General features: G+C 35.1%; 1 protein-coding gene across 5 annotated transcripts in view; it reads left to right on the forward strand.

The window, feature by feature from the left end:
• Hk (potassium voltage-gated channel subfamily A regulatory beta subunit hyperkinetic) overlaps positions 1-11,849 on the forward strand; it is a 134,088-nt gene extending 122,239 nt beyond the window's left edge. For all 5 annotated transcript variants that reach the window (XM_089237728.1, XM_089237731.1, XM_089237730.1 and 2 more), the window contains exon 16: positions 1,376-11,849. In XM_089237728.1, the coding sequence (XP_089093854.1) occupies positions 1,376-1,462 (87 nt within the window). In that variant the 3' untranslated portion in view covers positions 1,463-11,849. The remainder of the gene's footprint in view (positions 1-1,375) is intronic.
• The last annotated feature ends 377 nt before the right edge of the window (positions 11,850-12,226 follow it).

Consider the following 12,226-nt stretch of genomic DNA (forward strand, 5'->3'; position numbering starts at 1 on the left):
ATTAATCCATATAAAGGCCCTAAGCACTCAAGTGATTTTAGGCTCTTCCCCCCCCCCTCTTCCCAAGTTCAGAAGAATCAATTTACCCAGAGCCTATGATGTCACGGGTGCTGGGAAGGCCTTATAACAATTTGATCTAGTTAAAATTTTGGAGGAAGTAAGTATGCAAATTTGTATGCAGATATAGAACTAAGTGGAGGAGGGGGGCCAGGCCTCAGAAAAAGTTATTTTACCTGGGAAGGGCCTATGATGCTGTTGAGACGGCTCTGGGCTTACTTTATGGAAATAGAGTGAAATCTCATTTCAAAGACTAAGCTCTAACATATGAGTTTCTCTGTTTTTGTGTCACCTTCAAGGCCACAACTGTGGTCGCAAAACGTTTTCTGTCACTTGGGGATCTGTATCTATTTTGACAACCCCTCCTGCATAACTTTTAACAGAAACATAGTGAAAACATAACACTTCAACACCCTTCCTGACCCAAAACATCCGGGGAACCCTCTCCCCTCTTTCAGTTACGGCCCTGTGGTCAACCTTTCGATAAAAATCCTCAATTGTACAACTGCTCTTAAAATTTTACAATTTTCTACTGCATTGTTGAGATGCTAGCGAAAAAACCCATATTTAAAAACAATGCACTATAGCAGCGGTTCTCAACCGGTGCTCTGCGGACCCCTCGCGGCCACTCTAGGAAAACAAAAAACCAGTAAATTTGCAAAAAACCTATTCATATTTTTGAATAATATAAAAATAAGTCAGTAAATTTGGTGAATAAATAAAAAATAGGCCTACGGGGCTCTATCATAGCAATTATACACCAGAAAAGGCTCTGGGGGTCAAAAAAGGTTAAGAACCGCTGTAATATAGTATTTGCCCTAAGCACGCGCTTATTTTGCTTAATGGTTAATCTGTCCCTGTGGGGACCCCCCCCCCCCCCCATAGTGCAGGTCAATACACCATAGACCCCTTGTAGTGAAGTTCTGTTCTCCATACTGACCTTGTACCATCTGAATCTCTGTTTTGAAGCCACCCACCCACAAAAATCCAAAATTTATTGTTCTTTATAAATTGCATGCCATAAAAAATTAAATATATTAAGATTTCACAGCACAAAATGTGTCATTCATGCAATGATTGTGAGCAAAAATGATCCCACAGACCCACAGGGGTCCATGAACTGCAGCTTGAAACCACCTTTTTCAAGTGTAGAAGTGATCCATAGAGCATTCTGTTTCATTGTAGTCACATTATCGTTATTTTTTATGGTATGTGAAAACAATTTTTCGCTGAAAAAATTAAACAAGCTGACAGTATATTCATACCTACTTAATGATTTTGTCTACATTTTATGTTTTTTTTTTTTTGGCTTTGATAGCTCGTTCCAAGGTTGTCATCAACATTAATCAACGAAATCGAGAAGATCCTCGATAACAAACCAGTACGGCAACCCTTGCAGAGGTGACTAATGGGGCAGAGGGACTCCGTCATGCCCACTGCCAGGAGTCCCACTGCATGTGGAGCCTCCAGTGCATCCGGAGCCGCTGAACTCATCAACACATCAGGTATCGAAGCCGGGCAAGCCCAACACGCCAGGAGGGAAGATAGTGGACTCGACGGAAACAGCACCCCTGTTGGAAGCAGTGGAAACTTTTTCAGTAACTTACTCAATGCCTGTGTTATACAGTGAAAGATGCGTCAATTTTTTTGTGATCTTGCAAGGGGAAAGTGGTTATATTGGTGATTGATTGTATTTCCTTGGTCGGAAAAGGGCTACTATGTTCAGCCCAATTGCATTTGCTGTTGTTTGATCGGTCTTGCACATCGCTTTGGAAAAAAAAAGTATATTTCTGCAATATTCATTACAAATCTTTATGCTTAACATCTGGTAAACTAATTTATTGTCTTATCCACTTACAGAGGTCTGAGTAAAAATTATCTGAAATTAGTCATTCAGTGAAAAACAGTAAAAATTAAATGGGATTATATATTCGTAATTAATCTTCTAGAATTTCATAACTCATATTTATACCATTGTACAATCATAAAATAATTATTAGGAGAACCTGTATCATACCTATAGATGTAATGAAATGAAGCGTGATTATTATGTTTGTATTAATAATGCAGTCGATGCTATATATAACCACACCCCCCACCCTTCGTCCCGTTGAAAATGGACGTTATATTGGGAGGGTCGTTATATCCAAAGTAAAACATATATGATAATCATTAATCATTGTATGAAAACATTTGGAACTTTTCCTACCGGTCATTTTAATGGAATGGTTGGTATAACGTGGGATCGTTATAACAAGCGTCGACTGTATAATGTGATAATTTTTCAAGCTCGTGCTTTTTTTTCAAAGCTTTGTGCATTACCAATTTGTGAGAAATGACATTTCTCTGAAACTGTCCAATATACTAGTGTTTTTTCGACATTTTTCCTCCATCTTTTTTTTTTTTCTAAGTAGTTTGAGAAGAAAAGACATTAGAAAACTATATTTATTGTTTTGGCATATTATGGAATAAAGCCGATGATATCTAGCTTAAGAATAACTTATGAGAGAATTCTGGATAAAGGGGAGGGGGACAGGAAAAGGATGTTTTGATGATTGAAAGAAATGTGGAAATGATGTCAAATAATGGTAGAGATGATAAACTTGTAGAATTTTTCAACTTTTTCACTGAAAAAAAAATTGAATTTAAATTTTTTTTTTCTCTCCAATGCACATTCTAATAATCATCGTTGTTGATCCTTGTTGTTGTTGGAATGGTTTTTTTAGGTTAAAGATGAGATTCGTTGCATCAATGTTATTATCCGTGAGGTTTGCCATTTCTGTATTAAGACTCGTTCAGTTCCATTCAATTAATTTCAATACTTGCTTAACCCCTTGAACTGAAATGACGAGTGAGTCCATCCCGCCATGAAATTGTATGTCTAAGCAGTGCTGCCTGAAAGTAAATCGCAGTTTAAGAGGTTAAGGAAGAGTTCATTATCAAAGCAGTAAAATTGATGTTCCACAAAGCTTATAATCAGTGATATGAGTTACATTTTATGTCTTTAGTAAATAATGTCAAATGTAGGCAAGTCAATTGTTATCGATCTAAAGTTGAGCCTGATATAACGAAGTTGCACGGGAAAGTGGAAAACATTGGCTATATCCAATATCCGTTATAACCGTAATACTCATGTACTACATGCAGTGATATAGTGAATACTCTCATCATAAATACTCATGTATAACGAGAGGAATCCACTTAAAGCAGAGTTTCTCAACCTATGGTACTCAAATATGTGAAAAGTGGTGCTTACAGAGACTTGAAATGAAAATTATTCACATATGTCACAAAATAATAACAATATTTACATGGTTTTCAGTAAAATGTTAGGCCCAAATACTGACGTCAGTGGTTCTCAAACTGTGCGGTGCGGTTCTATGGGGCATCCCCAACCTATGTCAGAGGCAAGCTGCTGATATTGGTGTGTGCCTGCTGAGTGTTTTCAAGTGGGTCTACTTTATATTAGAACTAACTCAAAGGCACCATAGGTTGCAAAAGTTCAAGAACCACTGCTGCACATGGTCTGTCAAACTGTTACAAGCATTTCAATGGTTCTGATATTTACAAAGACAAAAATGCTGACGTGAGCTAAATTGTGGTTATGCTGATCCCTTTTTATTCCAGCGGTTCTAACAATGAACAGAACCAGAGCTATCTGTAGCTATAGATGGCTCTAAAAGAACACACTCATAGTCTTTCCTCTTAATAATATAGTAGTACTTCACATTAGGACCATACTATTTTATGGAACTTAATCCTATGAATAAAATTCCATTCTTTGCCAAAAACTTTGTGAAATCCGATGTATATTCATAAATACGACAATCTGTTATAGACGATATTTTCAACATTATTTTGGTATTGTGGGTTCACTTAGATGGGAAAAAATTCGAAAAACTGATGCTTTGTAATATCCGATTTTGTTATAAGTGGGCTTGACTGTATCTTTATTATTGTTTTGTGATGTGAGGTAAACAGGTGTAAACGGCAGCTGCTTTTCTTTCTTACTCAAATTTTAACTCTTCAAAAAAATAAATAAATAAGCCCACCATTCACCAATGCATGCTTGAACATGCGAAGAATGTAAAAACATTGAATTCTTTTTCTCACAAACACGGGACCCTTTTACTCAGCAAATAGTGGAAACTTGATTTGTGTATCATACAGAAATTAGTTAACTGTGTAAATCTGTTCTGCCCCATGTTCAACAAGATGAAAGCTTCTCTGACTTTTTGGCAGTCTTTTTTTAAGAGTTTTTACGTAAAACTTCAGCTTCATTCAACTTGAAAGCTCCATTCAATTTGATTTTGTTAACTGAGTTAGCATTTGTTCATCTAATTTACTTAGCCTGCTGCATTTTGCAGTGATATAGTTAAACTACCTTGACCTTTAGGTAGGCTCATCTCCAAGGGCGTAGCGAGGGGGGGGGACTAGGGGGTCTGGTCCCCCCCCCCCGAAATGTGAGAAAATGACCGAAAAAAGGGAAAAAGATGGCCAAATCCATTGTTCTGTCACTTTGGTCCCCCCCCCCCCCGAACGAAATTTCTGGCTATGCCCCTGCTCATCTCAGTGCACTGGCCCACCAGGACACGGTCCAGGGGTCTCCATGATAATGAAATCTAGCACTGTGATACTATCATTTTTCATTATGTGTGTGGTACGTCTGGCCTGAGAACACAACTTTGTCGGGAGGGGGGGGGGGGACAGATGATGCCGTTAAGATGGCCTTAACACTGGGTGGTGGTTTGGATATCATGATGGCCTTGTATAAATGTGAGTCTGTGTTTGATTTTGCCGGAAGTATAGTAGTGGTTAGTTGAGAACATGGTTTTTTATAATTTTCTAACTTTGAGGTAGGAATGTCAGCTAGCCTCTCCTTTAACAAAATCTTATTGTTTATTAGTTTGTCTTATTGTTTAATCTTATTGTTGCAGGATGTGGGACACCCAAAGAAAAAATTAGTGATTGCTATATTTCAAGCTCCTGCCACTTCCAATTTCAATTTAAATGAAAGATGGCAGTATTTCAAATGGCATTCAATTCAGACATTTGTCATTTTCCTTTCAAAACGTGGAAGGCAGATGGCAGAACCTTATATTAGAGCCACACATACACTCAGAGTACATATTCTTGCATGTTCCAATTCATTATAAATTCCCCAGAAGAATATTTATGAGGTGCATGGACGGTTAAGTAGTAGTATTTCAAACACACAGCACACATCTTAAACATTCATAAATATGTCAGACATGTATACAGCCAAACCTCCATTTAAAGGACACTCTAGATAAGGGACACATCTGTTTAAGCAACTGATGTCCTGATCCGTGTCCGTTGAATAGGAACACTTTTGTTTAAAGGACAAAGAGGCTGGTCCCATGTTTGTCCCGTATTGGTGGGTGGGGGGGGGGGTCTTATTGTATATACAATTCCCGGTATACACAAATTTGTCAAAGTTCATGAGATGCATATAAGGTTTATTTGTAGTAGCATAATCACTACAACTGCTGTGGTCCTATCATGGCAGAGAACTGCAAGCCAAACCCGACAAATGTGTGTAGATACAGACTTCATTCTTGATTGTTGACCCATGATGATGCCAGCCACTTAATTGAGCAAAAAGGTGCTAACTTAGCTTTGGAGTAATTTCAGAACAAGGAAGAGAACTAGCTCTGCTATATATCTGCCAAACAGCTTGAGTAGCTTTTTATCTTGTTGGTATGTCTATTGAGGGATGTGAACAACAAGAGAGGAGGGAACAACAAAGAGGATGTGATATAATCATCCATGCATACTTTGACATCATCTTGATTTGGTGATTTAAACATGGCAAATATAGTTAATACATGATAAGTCAAACTCTGATAACTCAAATATCTGCTTTAGAGTCGAAGTTTTCTCTCTGCTCCAGGACCTTCAACATTATTTCCAGTGTTAAAAGTTTTCGGGTGTGATATGAATATTTTAAAAATTGCATCTAGCCTCCCAGTGAAGAATTAATGGTGTGGCATACATAATTCGAGGATTTTTTTTTCTTCTCCCTGCCTTTCCTTCTCCAGTTTTGTAGATAAACTGACCAATTGACTTGGTCATGAATTGACCTATGCTAGCAAATCTTTTGTAGCATGACTGATCACATTCAATATCTCCTTTGAGCTTAGTTGCAATTGACTACAGTGTTGAAACATCAGAACAAATCTTGATTGTGTGTGTGACGGCGTGTGGACTTTTTTTCAAAAATGTAGAAGTAAGATTTGAAACAAAAAAGATCAAATTATTAACAAAAAATTGGGATGAATTCAAACCCCTAGAAAATTTTGTTTTTGAAAATGTAAGACATCCCTCAGAGTACTGTATCAATGATTTTGAAAAATATTGGCATTATTAATGCAAGACTTTCTTCCAATGTGAATGAAATGAAAAGAAATGAAAAATTTCTGCATATTTTTTTTTATATAATACAATCTTGTTTTCTCTTTATAAGTTTAATCTATGCAAATATTGTGTATAGGTTTCTATACTCATAATACGTATATCCATGTTTAAATAGTTTTTTTCTTCAATATTATCATTTAATAATTACAGGTTAGACTAATTTGTCATTACCAATTTCTTTGAATCCAGTAGTTTGATATTTTTACTGATAAGACATTCGTAAATAACACTGTTGTTATTTTAAAAAATCCTTTTTTTTGCTTCTTCGTAATCAGAATTTCCAATAAGTCGAACTAATGATAGGTCGAAGTTTCCCGTCAGCTGTTGTACATTCGAGTTATCAAGGTTTGACTGTATTTATTAGATTCTAAGTTTGTAAAAATGGCAAACCTCATACTTTTTTTTAAGCGAGGCCTTAACATGTTTTTCAAAATTTCATTATAAATTACTTTTTTTTTTGTCTTTTAACAACAGAGGAAAAATATCGGGCATTTGTTTCTAAACCTTATTCATGAAGGGGAAAAAAATGTTTTCTCATTTCCAACTCATACACGTGACATTAATTTTTTTCCCCTCAAAGAAAAAACTACTGTTAATTATATTGAATGTTTTTATGTGAGTCTATTCTGATCATGTTGATCGTGTTTGCGTAAACTATCTATTAATTATCATGTTATCTATCACTGTTGTAACATGATTAAGCTTTGTAAACAGTGTGAAAAAAAAAGTGAGTCTTTTTCAAAGTACATTTGCCAATTGCCAATTTTTTTCCTAGCCTGTATTATAGGCGCAGGTTGAAAAAAAAACATGTTGTTGATAATTATATTATATACTTATATACATTCTATTATATACATATATATATATATATATATCTTCTACTTGACAAAAAAAGATATCTTAGCTTTTGCCTAAACTTACTTATATGCCTTTTTAGCTCATTAGCTACGATCATAGAATATACATATATCAGATTTACTCTTTTCCTAAAATTTAGGTGGAAAAAAAAGACCTTGGAAGTATATAGTGTACAAAAAATTATAATAATAATTAGCATCTATATCTAGAAATAGCTTGTAATAATTCAATTTCTTCAACTCCTCGTTACATGAATATTTAGACATTTTTGAATGGGAAAATAAAAAAAAGCTGAGTTTTTATCTTTTATAGTATATAGTCATATACTTAAAAACTGGTACAAAATGTCATCTCTATTGATAACGATGACTCCCAATAGCGTTCTTATATTATTTTATCGCCCTCTTTTATTTTTTTCAAAATAGTATAATTAGCCAAACAGCCAGAAGCAGTCCTTTTTTATCCCGATACATTGGCAATATACTTGTGATTGAAATTCATAATTTTACGAGAACGTTCTTTCAGTTTTGTTTCAATTATATATTTTCCGACTCTTGACGATAAGTTTAAAGAAAATTTAAATTGAAAATATCCCTGTTTATGGCTTTACGCAAGCTTTAAATTTTTACTGATTACTAAAACCGACAGTGCAAGTGAATATTAATGTACGTGAATGGGTGTACATATTTTTATGTACTGTATATGTGTTTGGTTGATGAGCAGCAAAAGATTGTGTTAAAACTTGAAAAATCAGGAAGTTATATTGAAGGGTTAATCTTCTGCACTTTTCTAAATTGACGTTCATTCATTCCATGTGTTTTGTTTGTAGCATGTTTCTTAATTATAAAACGCTCGTTCCTAGTGACTTTTATTGATCAATCGCGATAATATGCCGTAATATATAAAGGCCATCACTATACCATCTTTATGTTAAAATCCATTGCTTCATCTTTGCTTCTGAATAGTAATAATCTGAATACTTTGCTTTAGAAATGTGCTACAGTTCGAAAATTACAGCAAATCTTCTCATTAAAATTGTGTCCCTTTCGGGTCGAAATCCCTGTTTTCGGTCAATGAACTGTCTGACTAACAATGAGGACAAATAACTTGTACCATACCGACACAAATGTATGACAGAAAAGCATTGCCATAAGGGTTTTAGGTTGCCTTATAGTCTTTTTTAAATATGACAAAGTACGGACTGACTTTATTAGGCTGTTTTACGTAAATTGATTTATTGTCGGTGATATTTTTTGATTGTACCCGTGCTGTTGATCATTGTTTTCTTTCTTTCTTGTGTGTGCTTTTTCAAAGTCCAGAAAAAAAGAAATATGTATTTATCTCTTTTTTTTTTTTCTTTTGTGTTGTCTTTATTATGTAAGTGCCTTCTGGGTGTTAATGAATGTGTGTGTAAGTTTTGTATAATTCGAGGTCTTTTTGTGTCTATTACGTTCTATTGCACAGCCAGAGTGATAACCTGCAGCTGTAGTGTTACGTCAGTTACAATGTAAATATGGTATATATATATTTTAACTGTTGAATGGAAACTTGTAAATATGGGTTAATGGGTCTTTTCTCCCACATATATATATACATATACATTACGCCGTATATTACCAAAAAAAGAAGAAGAAAACTCGCATAAGATCATAGTTATAGTTTTACTTATATAGCAATGGAAGCCTCGTAATTCCATACTTGTTGGTGCTCTCAGTATTATATCGCACTGTACTATGCATGAAGGTTTGATAAAATTGGCAACCACATCAGTATTTTGCATCTAAAAAAAAAATTTATTTTTGTTTTGAAACTTTAGAATGATGTGCTCAAAAAAGGCTTAGAAATTCCTGTTTTATTATTCTAGAAACAGAAATAATAATCTACTTAGATAATTATGTACTAATAACGAGAAGTCTTCATTGTTATCATGGTTTATTGTTTGTATGTTATGGTCAATAAGACAATACCTCACAGTTTAAATGTCTGCAGTGTCGTGTGTTACAAATGTCTTCTTAGAATCCAGGGAACAGTGATTCAGTGATGTCACTCTATTATCTATCATAACTATCCTGGGTCCATACGACTCAGTTTGTTAAGTGACCTGGATTAAGGTGACCAGATGTCTCGGTTTTTTGCTAATAAATGCATGGGGCCCTGTTTGACTCGGTTTGGAATTTGCATAATCATATTATTTTGCTTTATTTAGTCAGCAGAACAATTATATTATGAAATTTCAAACTACCCACGTGTTTATTAGCTTCAAATCCATGGGACTGTCGTCAACACAGCCGCAAGTTTGAAAAATTTGCGTATGTTACACATTGCAACGATACAGAGTGGCCAACTTGGTACTCAAACTCAGGACAACCCCTATCAGACCAGATCGGCCCAGTGCAAAAATAATCTCAGGTTCCTTTGTGGAACAAATGATTTTCTATAATTTGTAATATTATTCTGAATGTTCCGAACATTTTCATGGTTCTGGAGCAGTTTGCTTTGCTGTACAAACTTATATTTTTTAATAATTTTTTATTATTATTATACAGGTATTGCAAGTATACCCACTATTGCAAGTGCAGCTGTACTTGCTACAGGCGGCTCTGTCCGAACTTAAACATACTCTTACCTGTTTTGTTCTTTATTCATTACACAACTGCTAAGACTGGTGGCCTCTGTACAGGACCGGAACTAGAGGGGGCAACTGTCCTGGGTGGCAAAATTTAGGGTGAAACAAAGAACACGTTATAAAATTATAAAATTTTAGTTATGGGGGACGGCAAAAATCCTAGTTATGGCTCTGCCTCTTTATAAGTGAGACTAACAGGGGCTCGAAACACATTCATGGGGAGGCCTTCAGGCCCCCTATGTTTGAAAAGGGAATTTCGAGTAATCAGAGCACCTCGGATTATCCGGAACCTTGACATTTCGAGACTCCGAATTATCTCAAGACTCTACTATGTGTCCCAGTTCTTATAGAGATCCCTCCTGGTCTCACAGTTGTATGATCTGGCCACCCTAACCTTGGTCTTTTTGAAAATTATGAGCATTCGTCGAGTTAGTTATAGTTCATCTGTGACATCGCTGGTAGTTGAGATATCAGTATAAATTATTTCATAAGCAATACAATGTTCCCTATTCTGCATTAAAAAAATCAGAAGCACACAAACGGATATAATTTTCCTTCCTTCTGTCATGAAACTGATGTGGTTGCAAATTCGACACTCACTATTTTGAAATTGAACACGAAAAAAAAAACGCTTGTAAATTATGTAAATTAAGATAATATATTGTGATATACATTAAAAAAAATACCTTTTTCACTCATTGTGTCCTGAATCGTGGATAAAGCCATAATTAATGAGGATACAAATTTTGACTTTATTTTTTCTCAGGCTTATTATAAAATGTATGAATCAATCAATGAAGTTGCGATCAACGGAAAATTTGTTTCTTCCTATATTTACAAATTCTGCCATGTTCTCAAAAAAAAAAAATGTATGGTATTTATGACGAATCTGAAATTTTTCATTGTGATTTATTTCTTATCGCATCTTGAAATTATTGAATGCAAAATTCATTCATTTCATCTTTTTTTTTAAATGTAAAATACAAGTATTTTCAAGAAAAGTTCTGGAAAATCTTGAATATTTGCCGAATATGGGTGTTACATCCTTCTCTGCCGAGTTAATGATTAATACCATGATCCAAATTGGTTTCAACCGGATTAAGAATATACAACGTACAGTAACCGCAGATTATAAGAATTGTATTCGGTTCACCCATTTTGATTCTTATATTCAGATGATTCTTATACCCAAAGATTTTTCTCTGTTGCCCACTTATGCAGCAATTTTTACAACCTTTTAACAAAAAAATTGATGTTTTGCATCAGTTTTTTTTGGACTAATATCAAAATATGAGTAAAAATTTGTTATTTAATACTTTAACTCTCAAAATTTTATGTAGGCTTAAACATTTATAGTTCAATTTATAAATTGAACTATATTGTATATATATATTGTAAACTATATATATTGTTTATTATTTGTACTTAGTAAAATATCTTCCTACATTCATTTGGGTTGAAGATTCCTAAATAAGTTTGCACACACATTTTTCCAAGTCAAGCATTATTGATTACACAGTAATAGAAAGATCATTTCTAATCCATAAACTTTTTCAGATGCTCAAGAGGTTTCTTGCTCTGCTGTTGGAAAATCACTAGCAAAATGTTTACTGACTTATCACATTGCGAGCGGGGGACTGAGATCTCAGTCTAACCTTGCCTGAAATTTAATATGGAACTCGTTATTCAGCTGCAGAAAGTTGCCAAATGTATAATCCTTTTGCAGGGCCGCAACTAGATGCTTGGTTACCCGGGGCAAGCATTTGACGCCCCCCTTGTAATGTTGGAGGAGAAGCGTCAGATTCAAATTCATGCCCTCTTGGGTCCAGTGCCTGAGGCACAAGACCCTCCTGCCACCCCACCCACCCCCCCCCCCCTAGTTGCGGCCTGATCCTTTGCTATATTTTCAAAACGAGGGTGGGGTGAAATGGTGTTCAATCTTTTTTCCTTTCCTTCTCTCTGTGTCTAGTTCAGGTTTGTAAAAAAAATATAAAATGGGAAGGGGGAATACAAAAACGAGATGAAAGTGATGGAAAGTTTGCAATATCACACCGGTATTATGCCTAAAAGGAAATACACACTTTTATCATTACAGCTAAAAATCGCCTGCATAAGAAGTGTTAATGTGGACTGACTAAAATGTTACTACAGTGTATTATTTCCCATGTGCACGTCTCTAGATCAGTCTTCAAAACCTTTCTGTCTCATCGCATCCCCTCTCTTTTCTTCCAAAAATTGTTCCCATCG

This window comes from Pholcus phalangioides, unplaced genomic scaffold (assembly GCF_987345545.1).
Source record: "Pholcus phalangioides strain wild (caught in Gottingen) unplaced genomic scaffold, Ppha-v1.0 ptg000010l_1, whole genome shotgun sequence".
In the NCBI taxonomy this organism is placed as follows: domain Eukaryota; kingdom Metazoa; phylum Arthropoda; class Arachnida; order Araneae; family Pholcidae; genus Pholcus; species Pholcus phalangioides.